Source organism: Gallinula chloropus (genome assembly GCF_964237585.1).
Source record: "Gallinula chloropus genome assembly, chromosome: 16".
NCBI classification, from domain to species: domain Eukaryota; kingdom Metazoa; phylum Chordata; class Aves; order Gruiformes; family Rallidae; genus Gallinula; species Gallinula chloropus.
Window position 1 is genome coordinate 10,451,489 of NC_140101.1, and position 22,809 is coordinate 10,474,297.

At 52.0% G+C, this 22,809-nt stretch overlaps 1 protein-coding gene across 1 annotated transcript; it reads left to right on the forward strand.

Moving 5' to 3' along the window:
- Positions 1–796: 796 nt before the first annotated feature.
- On the forward strand, positions 797–21,789 carry PKIG (cAMP-dependent protein kinase inhibitor gamma). Its single transcript, XM_084271411.1, has 4 exons — positions 797–943; positions 6,111–6,178; positions 19,554–19,729; positions 20,827–21,789. Exons 3-4 carry the CDS (start codon positions 19,579–19,581, stop codon positions 20,904–20,906), a joined length of 231 nt encoding a protein of 76 aa, XP_084127537.1. The 5' UTR covers positions 797–943; positions 6,111–6,178; positions 19,554–19,578; the 3' UTR covers positions 20,907–21,789.
- Positions 21,790–22,809: the final 1,020 nt, after the last annotated feature.

A 22,809-nucleotide genomic window follows, 5' to 3' on the forward strand; every position in this document is an offset into this window, starting at 1 on the left:
CGGGGAGATGATACCACCCAGAGGGATGGGAACTGCCAAAACTTCCTCTTCTCCAGGCACAGACCAGCTCAGAGTGCTGCCAGCCTGTGCTTCACAGCAGGACAGATACAAAGGTACGTGCTTGAGATGCAACACTGCTTTGCCCCTGAGCATCTTCCCCTTTAAGCTTGACTGACCATCACCAGCTCTGCATTCCACCCCAAATAAGACCAGCACCCAGAAGCAGGTGAGCTGAAGCGTGCTTGGATTGTACCCTGTGGGGGTCCACATGGCAGAAGGCAACACTCTAAAAAGGCACAAAGCTGTCCTGTTTTTTGTTGGTTTTTTTTTTTTTTCCTGGGAGTCCCTTCCCTAGTGCTACACCTGGCAAAATAGCTCAGGCTACCTGGGGTACAAGGGTGCTTCTGGCCAGGCCCCATGGAGAGGATGACTGGTGGGATGCAGCTGAGACGTACATCCGAGCGATGCGCTGGAGCAACCCAGGGGAGCAGCGGGCAGGAGGAAGCGCCCTACGGCAAGAGCCACAGCACCGAGCATTGAAGGGAGGATGTTCAGGCACCCGCAGCTGCTGGGATATGGGGTTACAAGGCACAGCTAAACAAAGATCCCTGTGAAAAGGAAACGGATCCCTCCTGCCGACTGTAAGGTAGGAGCTGAGCAGTAGCTGCTTGACATCATCGGGATGAGCATTGGATTACAGCAGGCAGGGACTGACTCGGGAGGGGAGGAGAACACGCCCCTCGGCCCCAGAAGTGCAACTTCATTTAGCAGCTCCCAGTACAAGGAAACTGCAAGTCTGAAACCGGCTGCGACACCCCCGGCCGCCTTGGCTGCTCGCCACAGCGGGCAGAGCCGCCAGGAGGGTGTAAGCCAGCCTTGATTTCTTCCTCAGCCTCCGGACCGCGGAAACTGGGATTCAAGAACGGCAGGAACAGAGGTGGCTGTAAGTAGGGCTGCGCATGCTGCTGTGGGCAACGGGCTGGGATGGTCGGTGGCCAGGAGACCTGCCTGGCACGGGAGATGGAGCTGCTCTGCGAAGGGGTGATTTGTTTAGGGATACAGTGAACTTTTAGCTAACTGACTGTGACTGGTGAGATTGGGGTTTAACTGTTTGGGGTTTTTTTTCCCCTGCCTACAAACCATGGGCTGAAAAAACTACACTGCATCCCGGGTTTTGTGCTGTTGGGAGAGACAGTTTGTAGGCTGATGGCAGGGAGGTGGCTGCTGTTTCGCTGGGAAATAATGCAGATCTCTACTCACTGCGAAGGGCTAGCAGGGAAAACAGGCTCAGCGGTTAGAAATCACAAAGGACCGTGGATCAGTGACCCCCGTGGGGATTTCTGGCCTCATTTCTGACATGCGTCCATTTATTCCGAGCAACTTGCTGGAGGGAATCCCTTCCAGCACCGGGTGGCTCTGAGCTCACGCAGGAACTGATGCCAGCCTTCAGGAAAGGCACCCAGTGTGCCTGCCGTCCGTGCAGGGGCCACGGTGTCAATCCATCCTTAGGGCTGTCTGGAGCTGCCAAGCTGCTCAGGGCTCCCCTTCAAACCAGGGCAAAGGCTTTGCAGAGCAGGCTTCAGCGGAAGCAGGCTCAGAGACTTGCTGGCATCCAGCTTTGGAAGCAAATGTTTTAAAAGGCAAAGACTTGGGATAAAAAAAGAACTGCTGTGCGGTGGTATTCTCAGGAGGCTTTGCAAATTCCTCCACCTCAGAACTGTGTGTCTTTCTTCTCTCTGGATTCCCCTGAGCAGCTGGTAGCAAGCCGTGGTGGTGAGCTTTCACGTGCATGTAATGCCTTGGCCCCAAAAGGGGGCTTGGGAAACGTTTCCTTTTGCTTAGAAGGGGTGAACAGGTCCAGAGAACAAGAGCCCACTATAGCTGTGAACCCAGAAGCAATGCCCTGGGCATCGGGGCTTGTGGCACAAACTAGGAGGAAGACACACTTGGGTCTAATGCCCAAGAGGCAGCTGCAATGGCAATGCTGCGGCAGAGCAAAACTTGTGGGATGGGGATGGCTTGGCTGGGTGGTAGAGGCTGGAGATCCTCAATGGCTGGAGTCATTCATGGTGCAGATGTAGATTAAATTGCCATTTACAAACACAGATGCACCAATAGTGTTTAATATACCTGAAGCACAGAACAGGGCATTGAGTCCTTCAGACCAAGCTCCCTGTGGATGTACAGGTTCCCTACACCATCATTTTCAGCTTCCAGACAGCACAGACTAGTGCCTTAAAGATTGGGAGATCATTAAGCACCACACAGAGGCTCCCAGTGTAGGTAGCTTGGTCCTGGAGAGGTGAGAACCAAGGAATGGTCGTAGCCAAGTATCTATCCACCACCTGACATTTCTGTACTCAGTGGCTGATTCTGAGATGTACAGGCACACAGGGAGCAAGAATTCAGAGTTCTGCTTTTTTCACTTAACCTCTTATTCCAAAGAAACATATCTCTACTTCTGAGCCCCCTCAGCAGAGTGACCACAGGCATACAACCCAGCCCCCAGAATAACTATGGAAAACATTTTCCAAGTTGCTAATGTTTCCTGAGCTCCCACAGTCAGGGCCAGTTCTCACAGCATACTGCTGCACATCAATCCCTCCAGCCTGTGTAGGCAACCAAACACCAGCATTACTCCAATTTTACAGGGGCTGCCGACAAGCCAGATGATTTTCTTGGGCTCATACAAAGCCTGTAGCAGAATCAGGGATGACTCTACATGCCCATAAGGAGCAGCAGAGGCTTTAACCGCGGTTCTTGTTTACCTTTCTATGCCACCTTTTTCCAGTCTCTCCTACTTTCACATTCAACACCTGCCTGGACCAACTGTTTTTCCATGCTCTTAAGGCTTTCCATAGTGTCAAAGCTGTGTCTATGGACTGATCTGGAAAACAAATTTTCCATCACAGCATCCATTGTAGAGAGGATGGGGGGGAAAGCGGGAAAGTCCCACACTTCCAGTTGTCTCTATCCTACAACTAGGAAGAGCCAAGTCCTAAAGGGAGCTGCTCCCAGGCACCAGTCAGCAAGAAGGGGAGAGTCAGCTCATGCATGGACTTTGTCTCCAGCTCCTCATGGGGTGGTCAAGACATTGCTCCAGGACTCAGCTAGAAGAACAGCACTTGGACTATGACACACCTTTCGATGGACTATGATTTCCCCCTTCAAAACTCTTATCTCCCTTACAGCCGATAGGGATCCATACTTCACACCACCCATTTGTGGTTTGCACAGGAGTTCCCAAAGGCTTCCTCCCCAGCACAGCCCCAGAGAAGCTCGGGGCTCTCTGCACAGCTGCTCCATGCTGGCTCCATGCACACACATTGATGGTTACGAGCTGCTGCCCAGGGAACTCCCTGGCGAGTGCCAAAGTGCCAGCGTTTGTTGATGTTTGCAGTGATGTAATAAGCCAAACATACCCCCACCAGTGTGTCATCAACTTGACTGGGATTACTGTTCCCACAAAGTGTAATTAATCTGTAGTGCTCATTACCAGGAGATACCACTGGAACAAAGAGCTCAGAAGGCATTTTAATAGATATCAGGCAGTTATCTCTGTAACGAAGCAATCCTGGGGATGATTAAGAGGGTACACATTTTAAAGGACTATAAAACCTGGTTCAGAGCAATTAGTGACTTATGAAAAACATACCACTACAATTGCAAGCATTCTTGCACCTCTGAGGCCAGGAACACCAGCTGCTGCTGGGGACAGGGCACCCAGTGAGGAGTCTCCCAGTCTGCTCTGGGAGGACTGGGCTCCTGTGCTGATCAGTGATGTGTACAGCCTGTTGTTTACCCCGAGTGGAGACACAAGAATGACCTTCGCTCTGCTGCCAGCACCTTGCTTGAAACCAGAGAGGATTTCCTCTCGGGATCAAAAGCCACAACGTAACAGCTGTTGCGTAGAATAATGCTGAATTCTGCCAGCAATCATGATGGGTTTGTTTGGAAGGTATATGCAGTTTGAAGCAGTGCTGAGCACACTCAGTTTGTTTCATGTCTGTTCCATTTGGGTAACAGCTGATAAACATGGAGGGAAGCTGAACCCCAAACACATACACCGTGCTGATGCCTTTGTAATTAATTCTGGATGGGGTATGGATAGTTATCCAATGAATATTTCCACATGGGTCCCAGAATAATCCATGGTACCTTGATGGGTCATAGGACTAGATTGGGAAATGTATAAAGTTCTTTAACAAGTTACTTTAGCTCACCCATAGTCATGCTGCTTGGAGTAATCCACCTCAGCATCATTATACCCCCAAGTTTCCCATGAGGAACACTGCCAGGGCTGTCTGCAGAATGATCTTCAGAGCTCTGCCCATCACCCATGAGCAGCAGGGTGGATCAAACAGCAGAGGATGAGTCTTAGGGGATGGAGCAAGTGGCCCAGCTTCAGAGGTGCAGACTCCAGATCCCCAGGTGAGGGCTGTGTGGAGAAACATGTAGCCAGAGCCAAAGCTGCAGGGCTGGAAAACTAATAGCAGTTGCTTAAGAGCTTGCATCTGCAAAATCTGTGGGGGTTTTTGAGATAGTGGGGTTACCCCCCACATCCCATTAGGACCAGGGCTGCTCAGGGATAACTTACAGTTCAGAGCATCATTGCTCCAATTTGCTTTAAGCTTCCCCTGGCAGAGGGCCACATATTTTGAGATATTTTGCAACACATCTCAAGTGCTGGAGGTTTAACTGTTTGGGCTGCTTCTCACACAAGCCAGAGCAAGGCAGGAAAGCAAAGGAAGAAAATAAAGGCTCATAGATTTCCAAAGCTGCCTTTCTTCCTTCCTGCTTTTGTTTGCCTGCTTGGTGCCCCAAAAGGGTGATGCATATTCCCAGAGTTGTGGGAATGCTGTTTCTCTTCCGTTTCGCTGTTTCCAGTAAGCACTTCACTGGAAATGGGGTAAACACTAACAACAAATACATTGTTAAGTCCCCATGTCTGTTTGGCTAATGTCATGGTCATAATTAGTATTTTCCACTTCTGTAAGCCAGTCATCTGCAGATCTGAAAGTGCTTTTCAAGTATTTGAGGCATCTCGCGAGGGGCGCGAGTATTAATAGCGCCATTTAACAGATGGGCAAAGCGACACACACAGGAGCAGCAAGTGCCCTGTCCTTGAAACAGGGCCAGAGCCAGCAAGTGGTTGGCTCCAACAGCTACAGAGCTTTAAAAGTGGGTCAAAAAAAAATAAAGAAAGAGGCCATTGATCTGTCCCAGCTCAGAAAATTATGGGAAATAGTTTCAGTCAGAGTGGTGCTCAACCAGGATGGGCCAGACAGATGAATTGCTGGATGAGCTACTGCTTATATAGTTTATGGGTTCATATCTTCCTTTCTGTTCTGCTAATATTTGTCCCTGGGACAATGTGAAAAAAAAACAGTCCATGATGTTCCAAGAAGCCTGAAAGCTGAAACAGCTGCTAAAATAAGCAAGTGCCTCGTTGGCCAGGCTCTGCGGGTCAGGGGATTGCAAAGCACCCGCAGATGTTAAGGCCACAGAGGAAATGTCTTGAGAGGGGCAGTGGGAGAAGGCACAGCTGTGCACAAGCAGCAGAGAAACCCAAGGAGCAGAAGACGGACTGAGCAAGGTGACAAAGTACCAGATCAGACTTCCCCTCTGGCCTCAGAGAAGCTGATATGGAAGTTTCACTTCTTTAAAGAGCAGTGGAGCTGCAAACCAATATTCATTTATACTCTCCAGGCAGCTGCCGGGTCCCCCTGTGATGCAGGTCAGGGGACACGAGCCGCTTTGGTTTTCCCCAGCACACCCACATGACGTTAACAAAAGGAGAAGCAAAACCCAAGAGCACATCTCTGTGAAGCTGGGCCCCCAGCCGGACTTCCCCTGCGCTCGGACACAAGCGGCCAAATCTCAGTGCACACGCCGTCCCCAGAAGGTGCCACACCAGCACAGCCATCCCACAGCCCTTCACCCAGGCTCTCTGAGCCTGCCGAGCCAGGCTCCAGCTGAGCAGCCCTGCCTGACCCCACGTCCCCTTTGCTGCCCTGGTGACATATGGTGGAAAAAGCAGCTGAGCTATATCTGCACTTTCGTTGGGAAGCGCAGTGTTTTCTTACGTGTATTTTCTTTTCCTCCCCCAGAAGCTGCTGCCCTGCTGCGTACGAAGCTTGTTTGAAGTCATGTCCAGAAGGAAAGTCAACTAAATCAGGTAGGATTCACACTATATAATATTTATTATTATTTATAACTAGGGATTCACACTGTGTTTTTATTCATAGGGAGCTTTTGCATTAACAGGAATGAGGTTTTTTCCTTCCTGTTTCAGAGAGTTATTTGACCTCTCTATATTCTGAATTAATAGACACTAGAAAGCTAAGAGGAAAAAGCCACCAACAATGCTGCTGTAACGATTCCCATACATCCCAGCCACGTACCTCTACCACACCATGTAACAATGCTGACTCTAGGGACAAGCTGTGCTGCGTGGCATCTCCCCTGCCATCGACAGGGACGTGGTGCACAAATCCTGCTCACAGGCTGCACACTCTGCACAGAGCTGTGAAAGTTAGTTTTGCTCCACACACAGAGCCATGCCAGCAAGATCCAGGGAAGCCCTGAAGCTTAACCTTCTGTGGCACTAGTGTAAGCAGCAGGTGTGCCAGCTCAGGCTGTCCTTTCTGTGGTTTCACTCCTGTGCTCAGAGCATCTCCTCAGCCCTCAGATCACCTTGCACTTTCTCCTGTTGCTGTGCTGAGCTTCCCCTTACACAGAGCTGCCCATCCCGTATTGTTTGCAGATCTGGCGATTGAGGATCTCAGACATTCATCCTGCAGGTCTCAGAGCAGTTTGTCTCTTGGACCCAGCATCTTTCACACCTGTGCTGGAGATGCCCTGTGTCCTCCTGCACCAGGCTGCATTTTTAGGGACCATAAAGTAGCTGGCAGTCATGTCATTAGAAGCTTTCCCTTTCCTAAGATAACTTGCCATGATCTCTGAGCAGACGGGTGTAACACTACAGGCTTGTCTCAAGTGCCACTCCCACTGATCTCTAGATGTCACCTCCCTGGTGACTCCTGCTGAGAGAAGGACCCTGTACCCTGCTCACAGAATGGATCAGAAGTCACTGTCGCCTGACACAGATGGGCAAAAAGATCCCCATCCATCACACAAACACTCAGAGAAGTGGGTGTACAGGCCAGCAGAGCTTTCTGTGCCCAAGTGGGGGTCCCAGCAGGGTAACACAGCAAAAGCACTCATTTTGGTGGGCAACAGAAGCATGAGGCTACCCAAAATGGGTATCTCAGCCACCTCTCACTGCCAGCATACATGTAGCTCCCACGCTCCCCATTTCCATGGCATGCAAAGCACCCATCACACCATCCCAGTCACTCAGTCCTTCTCAGACCTTCCCCCTGCCCCAGGTTGGGAGCTCTGTGGATGGCTGTCTCCTGTGCAGGGACCAGAGCTAAGCCTGGCTTTGCTAATCAGCCTCATTCCACAGTGACATCCTTAAGAGGTGCCCTGGCTATTTTTAGGAACCACTGGGACCTGCCAGGGCTCTCACACCTCAGGAGGTTTCACAGCATCTTGCTCAGCCCCTTACCACACAATGAGTCAGACACGCTCTTTGGATGCAGGCCCTGGATGCGAGTTCCTGGGGGATCATGCAAGCCAGGATGAGGAGGAAGAGCCAAGGCAGGTAACTCAGTTTCACCCACACTGTGCCAAGCAAAGCCTCCTCAACTAGCAGCAGCCAAAACTTCATCACAGCATCTCTTCCAAGCTGAGCTCTCCTTCCCAGCCATACTAGCACTGCTTTCACACAGCATCAGACCACAACTACTTAGATTACAAAGAAAAGCTGGACAAATGTTCCTTTTCTTAGCAGGCATTAAAATAAAGATGCATCCTTGCTTACCTCTGTCCTTATAGAAAGATCTTTCTCCACCCAGAAGCAGAGCTATCCCATCAAGACCTACTGGCCCTTTACCTTCCTTTTATACATGGCAAATGCAGCTGTGCTAGTAGACAGCCCCAGCTGCATCTCCTCTGACTTATTTGACTCCTTGCCCAGGGAAGCCTGCAAGGTGTTGGGGAGGTTGTGCTGGGGGTGAGCATCCCTGGGCTCAGGTGGGGTTTGAGTAGGTGATGTGTAGTCAAGGGTCAGGTGTGATCAGAAGAGCTGTAGGACCACTGGGGAGTTCCCAGCCTTTGTGGTGAAATGCAGTAGGGACTTTTCTTCCTGAATGATTCTGGGGAAGACAGAGAACCAGAGTCTAGAGGGAATCCCCACCGCAAAGGAATCTATCCCATGGCCCCGGGTGTGATGGGGTGTCCACTCATCATCAGTGGGGACAGTACATGGTTCTTTGTGGAGCATGCCAGCAAGAGCAGCTGAAGGGTTTAAAGTGTCTGCTCTGTGGTTCAACTGCTTTGCAAGTTCAGGCATTAGGAGATCCTCCTCACAGTCACTGGGTTTGTTTGCACATTGACACATGAAGGCAGCTAAATAAGAAGTTGGGAGAAAATAAAATTACAGAGAAGGGACTTGTACTTTGTACTCCTTACAGCTTTGAGAGGGTCTCTGCAGGGGACAGAGAGACTGCAGTGGCTCCCAAGGAGATGGGTGCTCATGGCTGTGCTGGGTGAACACGAGATCTCCAGCTTGCTGTTCCTTGCTGTGCAGAAGTCAGGGAGCAGCATCCATGCAGTGCAAGCATGGCTTGAGGGGGTGAAAACAGTGGGAGAGCAAGGTGCCAGCCTGCCATGCCCTGGGCTGAGCATGCCTCATCCTGCTCTGATCCCCCCCATCCCTTGGGGATGTGCATCTTTTGGTGGTGGGGGAGGAACCAGAGGGCTCTGCTTTATTAGCACCTCAAGCTGTGCGATGTGAAAAACAAGCTCGACCTGGGAACAAAACAAAAATACAACTGCTGTCACGGCAACTGTCTCCAGATGCATGAAGAGACCAATTATTTCCATTAATCAACTTAGTGAGAAGCTGCAGAAGAGGCTTAAGCTGCAGCCGAGGCTCCGTGCTGAGGGGAGGGAGGAGCAGAGAACTCCATCAAACCCCTGTTGCCAAGGCAAACTGTGATTCCTCCCGTGGCAGAGGATTTTTGGAGCTGATGCTCAGCACCCATGCCCCATGGGGACAGTCAGAGGGGTGATACCCACTCCTGGCACGGGGCAGCAGGCTGGCAGTGCTGCGTGGCTAGAACTGGGTGCGGGGCCACCCTCCTGGCAGACAGACGGATGGATGGATGGACAGGCAGCTCCCTCCTGCCATCGCCCACACATCCTGTCACTAACAAGATGCTGATGGGACTGAGCAATCCCCTACTGCCCCCCCCCCAACACTCCTTCCCAAGCCTTCTCCTCTCCCCTGGGGACTGCACCAGCGCACACAAGGACTCACCCTACCTCAATGCCAAGGGTTAGCCAGGATTTTGAAATCCGGCTGGCGTCTCTCTTACATCAGTTGGGAGCCAGGCCCTGGCTAGCTGGGAGGATGTGGGGCAGCAGAAGATACTCTGGAACAGTGGCAGCCCCTGGGGACATGCTGGAGCCCGGGGAGAAAGGGGAGGAAGTTTGGGGAGCTTGGTAGCAAGAGAAGCTCCATACAACGTTTGTTAAGTCCTGGAGGAGTCAATCAGCCTAATTTTAAACCTGGGGCTGAGCAATTAGTTATCAGTTCTACAGGCATCGGGTGATCTCTACTGTAAAACAAGGGCAAGGCAAAAGAAGGGATCTGCTTATAGGCACAAAGCCTCAGTTCCTCTGCTGTATCTGCTCTCCTCCTATATGAATTATAATTTTCCACTAGAAGCTCTGTTCCTGCAAAACCACTGCAGTGGCTGGAGAAGCTGTGACGTCTGTGCTGGCTGAATTCGTTGTATTTAACGTAAGAGCCAGAGGGTGCAGAGTTATTACAAGGAATCCCACTGCAGAAGCCTTCCAAAAATACCCATGCACCATGCCCAACCTTGGCAGCTCTTCACCACCAAAGTATGGTAGGGCTTTTCCATGCTATTCTCACCAGGAAGGAAGCTGCTCAGCACATGGGATGAACACACATGCCCCGGTAGGAGGACAGGCTGCTGTTCTCCCTGCTTCTCACCCAGGCAGGAAACTTTGGGCCCTGCAGTTTGAGGCACATCAATTCTGGCCAATAAGACCTGCCACCACCATATTTTGGAGAACACAGACCCACCAGGAAAGCAGGGGAGCTCTCTGTCTGTCACAGCCCCTGTCACCAAGCTTACCAATGCTTGTTGCATGTGTAGCTGCTACCAGACCGAGCTGTGCAGCTTCAGCTTGGCTTCTAAGCTGTAGTGCATGGGGGTCATGAGCCATAGCGAAGCCTTGAAGGCACGAGCGCAGGTCTAAAAATACTCTCTAACCCCAATAACACTGTTACAGAGCCCTCCTTCTTTGATGTGTAACCCTTCATGCATGTTCCCAGACGAGAGCCAGTGGAAAATTTGCTGAAATTCCAGCTGGAAGTTGTCAGACAGTTGGTGGAAACCCCCTGACCTCAAGTGCTGGCTTCAGCCCTACGGGATTTTTTTTCCTCCTCGCTGGATGTGACTGTCCCAGCAGGAAACCTCACAGCAGACCCACAGGGAGCACAGAAATCCCCATGCTCCCGTCTCTGTGCTCGACCAGGCCCCCCTCTGCAGTAAACCATCTTGCACTGTAAATATTTTAAAAGCCCAGCAGGGCTGTTGAGTATGTTTTGCTGTTGTTATGGATCCAGCCCCAGCAGGAGAGGTCTAATAATAGTCACTGTACCCTGGAATGAAAGGGCAAGGGGCACCGCATGATGCGGAGAGCTCAAAGGCGACCGGGCGAGTTCATCCCTCGGTTCCTGCAGGTTGGCAGTGAAGGGGAGAGAAATGGGATGTGATGAGTAGAAGATGGGGATGCATCTCTGTTCCCAGGCAGAACTTTGGAATTTCATCTCAGAAACACAGCAAGGCTTAGCTTGGCTTCGCGGCTGTGGGAGTCCAGAAATCTGGGGGGCAAAAGAGTGTGTTAGATCCTCTGGTGTGACCCAAGCTGTGGAGATCGGAGATGGGCAACATGCAATTCAATATGAATTTCAGGTGAAGCCATTTATTGGGTGAAATCACACAGATTATGTACATTTGTTACAGCAAACGTGGCAAGCTAAAAAACTGCTAATTGGTTCCATGCACTGTTTACACCCCACTGACTGATTATAACGAGTTCTGATAAGCATATCTTATAGCTAAATAGCATTAGTTTACCTTTGATGCCTAAAAGCATCCGCACACCTGCTGTTTTGACCATCTTATTATGTCTGGTTCTTAACATGTTCTGTTACTCCCAAGTACCTTCCTATAACTTCTTGGTTTAGGGCAGTCTGTACCCATCATCAAGGCCGCTGTGTTTTGAGAATGTGATTATTAAGATCCTCTCAGTGTGAGTAACTTTTCCTGTCTCATGGGAACATGAGGGTATTGTCAGGGCCTATGTCTTTGGTGAAGAGAGCTAGGCCACTGGCAGGCCTGCTGTCTTCCCCGACACCAAGCTGGCAGGGCAGCATGTCCCTGGCTGGGCTGTGGGCTGAGGGAGCCATCTCCAATCAGAACCCACAGCTGTTGGGCCAACTGCCGCTGGCAATGGGCTGTCACAGGGCCACAGGCCGACAGCAGCACCCCAGGACGTGGGTCTGCTGGGGTTCCCACCCTTGGGACCTCAGTGTCCCAGTCCCTGCCCCCAGGGGCTGCCTGCCAGGGCTGTGAAGGTGACCGAGGTGCAGGGCTCTGTTCCTTTGGTGTCCCAGGGGAGAGTAACACATGCAGGCCAGCTGCCTCTGCCTGCCCCAAGGAAAGCAGGGTGGGAGCAGGCCATGAGCCAGGCTTAGTTAGGCAAGGAAATACCTTGTGTTTAGCCTTCGAACCCCAGCCCAGGAGTGCTGTGCGGCCTACCCTAAGGGACACAGATGTCTAAGCAGGAGCTTAAGCTGCCTTAACACCCCAAAGTGCCACAGATGCCATGCAGAGATGAACAGGACTTTCTCTGACCTAAAGGCCCTTTGCACTGACTGCAGAGGTGGGTTAGGTGAAGAGGAGAACACTAAGGAAGGCGAGAGATAAGAGAGTCTTTTGTGTCTGCCTGGAAATGTGGAAATGCTCTTTGAAAAATCAGGGGTTTCTATTGAAAAGTGAGGGGACTGCTCCCATCACCTCCTGGGTCCGACAGCTGCCTGGATGCAGAGGCTGAAGCATCTCTGCCAGCGGGAGGGATCTGCCTGCAAGGCTTTTGAGAGCCGCCCACCTTGAAAACCCCAAAGGAACTGCACAAATTTGACAGCTTTGCTCAGAAATCCACGCTGCTCCAGCTCCTCGCAAGGAGAGCTGAAGACAGGAGCCTTCCCAGCCACGGGAAATAAGTAAATCGCTCACGCCACCTCCCGGCCACCAAGCTGGGACACAGACCTGCCCCAGCAGGACCTGCACACTGGGTTCCTTGCCCTGTTTTAACTCACGATCCCATCCTTTTCCCATGCGATGGGGCTTGTCATCACTTGGCACAGCGCTGCAGCAGATAAGCACATCTCCTCTTGGCAGCTACATCGACGGACACGGGGAAAACGCTGCCTCCTGGGGGCTGCCCAGATCCTGCTCCCCAGTTTGTGGAGTCCATTCTAGGAACTAGGTGGTCCAGCCCCCAGTGCAAGGGGAAAGATTCCGCGGGGCCGGGCCGGCGCGGGGACCGTCGCCCCTCCGGCGTCCGGCCCTGGCCGGGCTCATTTCCTCCGCGGCGCTGCGCCGCGACCGGCTCCGGCTCGGCTGGGAAGGGCTCGGGCGGGCAGGTGGCCCGGCGCCGCGCGAGCGGGTGTTATCGCCCCCGGGCAGCAGGTGTCTCGCCGAATCCGGGGGCCGAGGGAGAGATCATCGCCGCCGCCCCCTTCCCTCCTCCCCTTCTGCCCTTCGTTACCCCGGGCCGTGCGTGTTTAACGGCGTGCGCGGTTCGGCGGGGCGGGGGGAACCGCGGAGGGGCCGGGCCCGCTGGCCCCCGGCGCCGCTGCCAACCGGTGGGGACTCCGCTCAGTGCGCCCCGGCCGCGCTCGGGCGCCCGGGGTCCGTGGCGATGTCGGTTACCCCCCCCCCCCCCCGACCCATCTTGAAACACGGACCAAAGAGTCCAGCACGTGTGCGAGTCAGGGCCCGCCCCGCAATGAAGGTGAGGGAGCACCGGGCGCACCACCGGCCCGTCTCGCCCGGTGCCACCCGGCTCGGCTCGGTGGAGCGTGAGCGTCCGTGCCGGGACCCGAAAGATGGTGAACCGTGGCTGGGCAGGGCGGGGCCAGAGCAAACCCTGGTGAAGGTCCGTAGCGGTCCTGACCGTGCAAATCGGTCGTCCGACCCGGGTCTAGGGGCGAAAGACTAATCGAACCATCTAGTAGCGGGGTCCCTCCGAAGTTTCCCTCAGGATAGCTGGCGCTCGGCAACGGGCAGTTCTACCCGGTAAAGCCAATGATTAGAGGTCTTGGGGCTGTGATAAATGACTCAGTCCCTAACAGGATTATAACCAAAAGTAACAATTAAGCGCATAAAGGCAAACAAAGGGCACTGGGGCACACACACAGCACCGGGAGTCTCCACTCCACCGAGACGCACGCTGTATAGCTCCCGTTTCGTGCTTATATACTGTGTGGGAGTAGCAACTTCCTTCTGTGATTGGTCGGTGTCCCGGCCAGCGACCGGGCTTCGCACGGGTGCTTCGTATGGGTCTCCGCCGTCTGACGCTGTGCAGCCAGGTAACAGGGACTGCGCATGCGCCTCCACGGGCTTCCCCGCGTAACGCTGTGTGCCGCTAGGCAACAGTGGCGGGGCCAGGCCGGACTGCCCCCCCCCCGCCGCTCAACCCCCCCACCCCGCCGGAAACTATTGACATTTGGCCACACAAGGGTATAATAAGAGTGTCACGTTTCATTATGCGGCCCCGATATTATTCCATATTATCACGAATCAGATGGACATATATCAATCCCCCATTTTCTTCTTTTATAATACCAGTTGGGGTTTTGATTCAGCCCTTGCTGAATTGGTATCAATTTTGGATCTTCTCCTGTTTTTAGTATCTTCAGGGAATGGGTTTTCTCTTTCCCTGGTTCTGAGTCAGCAGGTTCCACAGATACTTGTATCCCTTGTATAACCTGGTAAAACAAGGTAATGAACATGCAATTATTAACAATCCTCCGCATATCCCCAGTACGATTAGCCCGATTTCAGTAAGCCAATCACCGCCCATAAGGTCCCCCACAAACATAACAATTGGTTATATTCAATCATTCAGCAATGTTTTCAGTAAGATTTACAAATAGATTTCTAGCAACTGTGGGAATTTCATATTTCAATATCCTGTTTCCATTTCATGATAAAAAGAGTCAAATAACAATCTGTGCTACACCAATTCTGTTACCCGGTCTTTTATTTCAATGTTAATAACTATACCTGGGTCTATTCCAAGTCCATATATTTTAAGTCCAATTTTAGTTCTGTTTTTCTGTTTCCAAATTTCTAGATTCATGAAGGTTAAGTTTACTAGATTACAATTATGGGTTGTACAATTACTGTCTGTTTGCATCCTTGTGATTGAAGCTTGTAAATTCCCTCATTGACTATCTTATTCCCAGCCTGCAGTATTCCAACAAACACAAGACCATCCTCTGCTTCCACATAGGTGTGTCTGATAGAAGAGGTCCGGTAAGGGCCATAGTGTTGGGCAGTCACAGCCCAAAGGGGTTGCAGCCCTCGGCAGACCTTCCAAGCCACAACACTTAGTTGTCTATCTGGTCTTGCCCTCTTCTTTGATCTTAAGGGTTGTCCTTTTCCTAGTACCCAAATGAATTTATAAGTTGCCCTTTTCTAACCTGTATGCTATGTCCCAAAAATCCCGTGTATGTCTCCTAATAGCTATTATTTTGGGTGTCTCTGTTTACTATTCCTACAGGAGTAGTCACAATAAAATTCCCACAGCAACTTAGTTTATACTCTTTGATGAAAGCCTCTTGTAGTTGAATCTTTGCAGCCCATAAATAAATACCAGCAAGATATTTGTTGCCCGATACTAATTTGTCCCAACAGCTTAAGTTACAGGAAAGACCTAAAATAAAAAAAATTAGATTGAGATGCATTGTATACCCTCCTATAGTGCTTTGACAACAGAACATTAGATACAAGGCAGTATCCACACAGCTATATAAGAGCAGGTGCTACAGTGACAAAGCACCAATCTTACTAATACAATAAAATACAGAAAATAAAATGTCAAGGTAGACGACATCCACGGCTCTCCCTCCATATACCCAGCCAGTGATGACATAGAAGGCTATGAGATTGGTCATGAGGCCAGGCTTAGCTAGGCAGGGAAATCCCTTGCTGTGTTTAGCCTTCGAACCCCAGCCCAGGAGTGCTGTGCGGCCTACCCTAAGGGACACAGATGTCTCAGCAGGAGGTTAAGCTGCTTTACGCCCAAAAGTGCCACAGATGCCATGCAGAGACGAACAGGACTCTCTCTGACCAAAAGGCCCTTTGCACTGACTGCAGAGGCGTGTTAGGTGAAGAGGAGAACGCTAAGGAAGGCGAGAGGTAAGAGAGGCGGAGCAGAAAGGGGCAAAGCGGGCAGTGGAGGGGAAGTGGGCTGAATTCAGCGCAGGCCGCTGGTAGCCAGCATCAGTGCAGAGTCCAAAAATAACTCTTCCTAGCCATAAAAAGCTTACAGTTTAACCTAGACACGGCACAGATGCAATCTCATGTGAAGGGTTTCCTTGAAACTGGAGTCTGGGGCTGGGCGTGACTGTAACGTCCATGCAGACTCCCGGAGTTAGACCCTGGTCGCTGGCTGGGACACAGGGCCCTGTGTGGAGTTTAACCTGCCATTTGGCTGCTGCTCATACTATTTGCAGCAACCGTTTGCTCGTTTGCTCGTAGGCCCTGGGCTCTGCCCCACAGAGAAGTCAGCAGGGGGGGCAGTGGGAATTACATGTTGGCTTGTCCATAGCACTGAGAGGAGCGTTGAGTTAGCCGGAAGGAAAGGCCCTAGTTTCTTCTACCAAAACACAGAAGCAGCATTTAACCCTTTTGATTTCTTAGCATCGCCCTTCTAAATAGCTAAAATTCAGCCCCAGTGTGTGTAGGGCTGGCCTGTCCACAGACCCCCAGAGCAGGGCCAGCTGCTCTGTCAGCTGCTGGGTGACTTCCCTGGAAAATGCCAGCAAGCCCAGCTACAGCCTGACAGCAAAACCACTTTGGAAGCTGCATCCACGCCAGCGAAGCCAAGACCATTACTGTTTTTTAGTCCTTGTAAGATACTACGGAAAAATAAATTCAGGCCAAACAACAGGTTTGGCAGGCCCACGTTATTCAAGTGGGCAGGGGAGCAGAGGTGGCTCTGGGGACATGCCTGGTCTCTGTGCCATTGTGAAGGGCTTCCTTACTCATACCAGCTGCTCTGGGACAGGCAGCACCATGTCCCCAGAGTGGAGGGGGCACGTTCTCCCTCTGAGCAGCACAGAAAGCTTTTGAGGTGCATGCAGCAGGCAGCAGGTCCCAGCTGCCTGCCAGTGGCCTTCATCACTGCACTACACATCCTCATCCTCTACCCCATCCCTTGGGCTGACATGTTGAGGCGAGGTTGCAGCGACCGTTTCTGTTCTTGTGAGCAGCAAGGAAGGAAGGGAGGCAGGATATAACTCTCTGGGGACGTGTTGAATCATCTCTTTGAAGCTCCCTGGAAACCCTTGTGCAGTGTATTCGGTGCTGCAGGCTTCTTCCTGCAATGCCTGGCAAGAGCTGGCACTTCATTCCCTCCACCGGACCACAGGAGCATGGGAAAATGAGGGTGGGAACCTGGTGGGTGATGCATCCCCCTGACAGTCACTGCTAAATGACTGTCCTCAGTGACACAGTTTCAGGTTGAACTGTGTGGGCAAGAGGGAAGGTGGGTCCTTTCTTGTCCCTGGCAGATGTTCAAAGATGTTTCCACTGAATAAAAACCCACTGAATTGTTTTGTGTCTGCCTGGAAATGTGAAAATGCTCTTTGAAAAATCAGGGGTTTCTATTGAAAAGTGAGGCGACTGCTCCCATCACCTCCTGGGTCCGACAGCTGCCTGGATGCAGAGGCTGGAGCATCTCTGCCAGCGGGAGGGATCTGCCTGCAAGGCTTTTGAGAGCCGCCCACCTTGAAAACCCCAAAGGAACTGCACAAATTTGACAGCTTTGCTCAGAAATCCACGCTGCTCCAGCTCCTCGCAAGGAGAGCTGAAGACAGGAGCCTTCCCAGCCACGGGGAATAAGTAAATCGCTCCCGCCACCTCCCGGCCACCAAGCTGGGACACAGACCTTCCCCAGCAGGACCTGCACACTGGGTTCCTTGCCCTGTTTTAACACACGATCCCATCCTTTTCCCATGCGATGGGGCTTGTCATCACTTGGCACAGCGCTGCAGCAGATAAGCACATCTCCTCTTGGCAGCTACATAGACGGACACGGGGAAAACGCTGCCTCCTGGGGGCTGCCCGGATCCTGCTCCCCAGTTTGTGGAGTCCATCCTAGGAACTAGGTGGTCCAGTTCCCAGTGCAAGGGGAAAGATTCCTGAGCATATCGCCTCTGGACTGGCCTCATTGATGTGGAGATGGACCCAGGCTTGTGTGGACCGCTCTAAGTGAAGCCTCCCAAGTCCATGTGACAACTTTCTGGCAGCTACAGAAGGTCAGCAGCCTCTGGGCTCCCATGAGCTGCAAGGGGGACTTGTCTAGGAATGATGGATGCTTGTCCTGTCCCAGGGAAAATGTGATTTTCTCACTGAGATCAGCCAGCCTCCTGCATCCATGGCAGGCACTTTGTCCTGAGAAGGGCAGAGCTGGGAAGGAAGGAGGAAAATCAAGGAAAAATAGTAGAAATCTCTTCATGGGGCAGAGGATGCGGCTTTTCCTGGGGCTCATTTGACAGGGGCTAGATGGATGCCAAGTCCTGGGAGGAGGAAAGTGTTTACAAGGATTTCCTGGCTTTGGAGAAGCAGATTCTCCCAAGAGGTCTGGGTGGGCCAAGCCCCAGGTCCCACCAGTGTGCTGGTGCCAGCAGCTCCCTCAGCTGTCATCAAGAGAAGAGTCCCTGGGGCTGAAAGGAAACTGCTGGCTTCAGGTGACTGCACCCTGCTTAGTCTGGGAACTGAGAGAATTTAACCTCTTTTGTCCTGGCCATCACGTCTTCAGCATCATCTTCCTTCTACTGCCATAACACTGGGGCTTACACGGTGAGGAGTGCGATCCCTGCACAGGAATGGTGCAGGCTGGTTGTCTGCCAGCAGATATTTTTTACAGTGAGTGGAATCACAGACAAGACAACGATTAATCTCCAGCTTCCACACAGGAAAACGAAATGCCAAACTGAGTAAACAGGGGCAGGAACCACGAGCACCCGGTTCCCAGTGCAGAGGCAGCGTGCGTTCGCTAGCTCTGTGCCCGGGAGCCAAGACGCCTGCGATACGTTCCCGGAGCTGCTGAGGTCCCTGGGCTCTGCCTGCTGTACAAACGCTGGCAAGTTAAACCAGCTAAAATAAAACCCCAACAGCTTAAGGACTTGTCAGGCTGAACTAAGAGCTGGCTCACAGCAAAGCTTGTGAGTGATGAGTGGCCACTCCGAGCCTTTCTTCCTGCTCTGTGCTTGGCACAGACACAAGCCGGGAGTGAAGGGATCCAAACATTGCACAGAAGGGCTGAGTTTCACATGTTAAAGGGTTTATCTTGAAGCTGCCCAGCCCGATGCTTTCTCAGTGACATTTGACAACCAGTGGAGGCCAGTACAGATCCAAAGCCCTGTACCTGTAAAATACTCTCCTGCTCCCCTGACTTTCCTGCGGGTATCTGTCAGGGCCCTGATCATTTCCCATTACACATTCAGGCTGGATCAGCACCCCTTCACTCCCCCCCCAGCAGTGCCAGGAGCCAAATTTTGCCTCCATTCAAAGCTCCCGTGGCATTTTGTTGAGGAAGGAGGGCCTTTCCTGTAGAAAAAAGCTGCTGCAAGTGACCTTGCAGCTCCTGAAGGAGAAAGCCACAACCTCAGTAGGAGAGAGTGAAACCCCTCCTCTGCCTTGCTTTGCAATGGGAAGGCAGAACACAGGCTCGTAAGGCAGCCGGGACAAATCCTTCCTGCCTACCTGCCCTCAGCTGGCACGGTGGGTCACACGGCACAGCAGGTTACCCAGCACGGTAGGTCACCGGGCACGGTGGGTCACCCAACACGGTGTGTCACCTGGCATGGTGGGTTACCCAACACGGTGGGTCAATTGGCACGGTGGGTCACCCAACACGGTGGGTCAGTTGGCACGGTGGGTCACCCAACACGGTGGGTCAGCCTGCACGCCCATGACGGGGTTGATATCTGAGATTGCAGTAGCTGCTGTTAGAGGAACCGGAGCAGAGTTACAGGGACTATTTTTTTCATGCTGTAATTTAACTCCACAGAGTAACCTAACCTGGAGGGAGCCATGACTTGAGGCTTGCCGAACATCCTTGACCTCACAGCTGTGTTTTCTCCGCAGCGTTTTGCAGGCAGATAGAGATGCAATGGAGGTAGAGTCCAGCACCTACACTGACTTCATTTCCTGCGATCGGGCTGGTCGGAGGAACGCCGTCCACGACATCCAACGAGATGCAACCACCATCAGCATGCGCAAGCTGACGGAGGACCTAGGCGACCTCGCCGTTGAAGGAGCAGGTGAGCTGCCCCAGACACCAGTAAGCACAGCTCCTGGTGCTGGAAGGGCAAAGCACACGATGACTGCACACCTCACTGGTGCTGTCTCTCAGAGCATCACAGAGATGCTCAGGAGAAACATCCCATTCCTCGCTGCAACCAGTGCCTCTGTACTGGCTGGGTACTCGGCTGGTGGGAGATTCCCCAGGTTGAGGGGGTCTTGCAGCCAATGGGACGGTCGCAAGGTTCCCAGCACAGGACCTGCACACGCTCAGCCAGGCCCTTTGCCCAACTGGTTTGCAGAGGCACTAGTGCTGAAACAAGACCTGGACTGACTGAGAGCCATCCCAGGGCAAATTACTCACCAGCCAGCTCTCAGGCTTTATAAAAATCAAGTGTGGGGCAGGTTGTGGTTTGCTCTTTCTTGTTTGGTTGATTTTGTGTTGTTTTTTTTGAAATCAGCCTTCAGGTAGTCCTGAAGCATTTTAAATAGCAACAGGAGTAATTGTTTACACCACCAGCCACCTCCAGACCTTCCCTCTAGCCCAAGCATGGCAGCAGCATCACCCAGCTCAACACACGCTGACCAGCTGACTGCAAGAAGTACGAATCCTCCATTCAGAGCCCAAGCAAACCTGCTTTCACTATTCAGCAACAAAACACACAGCACTGCTGCAGAGGATAAACTCATTTTTTGCCCTTTACTCTTTTACTCTCCCAACTTGCAAGCTGTAACTATAAATCCACTCTAAAGCACATTACCCCAACATGTCTGTACTAGCATGTGTCCATCCCCTGTGGAATTAGCACAAATTAGAGCTCTTCTAGCAGAGACCAACCCAGGTAGCTGCCAGGCTTGCACGTTGCCTTCTTAGGTTAGACAAGGAGAGTACATCCCTGCCCTGACACTCCCTCCCAGCATTACCAGTTGTTTTGAGAAGTGTTTGTACTCCAGGAACACAAAGGGAGAACGCAGTACTCTTCCACCAGAGATGTGGCCATGGGAGGGTAGTGATAGGTCCTCGGGTGGCAATCTGAATAAAATCAGCTATAGCAATTACTGGTTGTGTCCTTACCAAAGTGTAACTGTGCTTTCTTCCCAATCCTCCCTTCTACAGAAAGCCAAAGAGATGCCACTACATCTGAGAATGACCCTGGAGCAAGACCAAAGGGGCAAGAAAACAGCCCCTCCCCATGACGGTCTACCAGGGGTGGGATGGTCAGGAGGAGGGCCTGACTGTCAACATTAAACAAGAATTTGCTGTTGAATCTGGGGACAAAAAAACCCAACCTGGAACAGCAAGTTGTCTGTCAAATGCCTCTGCTGCAACCATTTTTGTTTAGAGAGCCACAAGATGCTGTGCAAGGACTGGCACCTCCAAAAGACTTCTGCTCCCATCCCAAACGATTTAGAGCAACACTGCGTGGTTGTAGTGATATGAGCCATTCTCAAGATGCCTTAGCTGCAATTTTCCCCTAGGGGAAAAAACAATTTCAGTAATAATAGACAGAGCAGACTTTCCTGTCCAAGGTACCTTCCTCCTTTGCAAATTTAGACTATTATTTATTCTGTTTTCATAGATTAGATATTAAGTTTATTGGATTTTTTTCTAAGCCTCAACCTCATCTGCATCTTAGACCTGACCTGGCCTCTGGAGTGTCCATGTGGCCTCTGGTCGGGGTGGGCAGTGGGGAAGGGACCCCCACCAGCCCAGCTGCCTCATGTCAAGCACCACTCACCTGTGCTGCTGCCGCTTAGCATCAGGAAAGGACCAAAGCACAGCCCTGTGTGGAGGAGCTCCACCTACAGACACAGCAGCACCAGCCACAAGCATCTTTTTCTTACGGTTTTAGCGTTTTAAGATATCGTTAAGGGGAGGGGGAAAAAACATTTTGCTGGTTTGACTGTTGAAATTCAGGCTTAACTTTGCAAGCTGTTAGCTGAAATGATCTCTGGTAGGATCTCACACCATTCTCTCTTTTAGGAGACATGTTTTGTGTTAAAGATGGTTTGATAAAACTATATAAACTGTTGGAATAAATAACACAGCCTTCAAGTATTGAAGGTGTTTTTTTCTGTCTGGGTGTTTCTTCTTCATCTGTTTCACCTTGCAGCAGCCTGAGCCGCAGGGCAGTACCCTGGCTTTCCCTAACAGGGAGAGATGGAGCACATGGGAACCCCTTCTCTCTGGGGCTGTGACCCCCTGCCCCAGGTTTGCAGCACCTTGGTGGAAGCAGATGCAGTCAGGCACAGGAAATGCTGAAAGCCTGCCCTGGCTTTCCCAGGTTTGCTGCCAGGCAGCGCTTTTCCCACGGGGGTTTCATCCCCTCATGGGTGCAGTGTTGCTCCCCTCCATGCTACTACCCCAAAAGCCAAGCACAAGCCTGGCTTGGGGCTTAGTGGAGTGGCCCAGACACCAGCAGAAGAGATATGGGTGGGAAGAGGCACCTTCATTCCACAGCACAGCGCCATGAGGATGTCACCAGTATTGCACCCAGCCAGAGCAGCAGGAGGCAGCTGCAGCCTGGCTGGGATGGATGGCCAGAGCAGGGACAAGGCAGACCTGGCCTGAGAAACACTCTCCACTGGTGACACAGGGACCAGCACTGCCCTGAGAGCCTAGGGAAGAACTGAATGTTACAACTTTGAGATTTATCAGAGAAAACAAAGCCATAAATAACCAGAGGAGCGGCTGCCAGACAGAGGGATCATCGTCTGTGGGCCTCTGAGCAGCAATGGCTGCGGGGCTGGCACAGAGATGTCCAAAGCTCCAGCCCCCACAGGAAACTGGGATTTGGCAGCCAGGTAGCGGCTGCATCTGCTGCTTTGGCAGCTGCAAACCAGCTTGGCTCCCAGAGCTGCCTGGATACTATTGCAGCTTTGTGCCCAGGCAGCAGCCAAGAGCCTGCTCCCATTTCTCTCTGCTCAGGGGCAAAACAGCAGGCAGCGCCTGGGCTTGGCTGAGCTCACACTTGGGTCTTTAAGCCCCATTTCCAGCTCCGCTCGCGGCCGCTGAACTGTATTTTTGGCTCACGCTGACATGCAGAGAAAGCCAAGAGGGACTGTGCACCAACCAAGACCTCTAGAAGGCAAACACGGG

Bases quoted from the DNA above. Each gene is read 5' to 3' on its own strand.
- PKIG (XM_084271411.1), top strand. From the start codon at position 19,579: ATGGAGGTAGAGTCCAGCACCTACACTGACTTCATTTCCTGCGATCGG. The intron at 19,730-20,826 runs GTGAGCTGCCCC...TCCCTTCTACAG, and splicing joins CCTCGCCGTTGAAGGAGCAG to AAAGCCAAAGAGATGCCACT.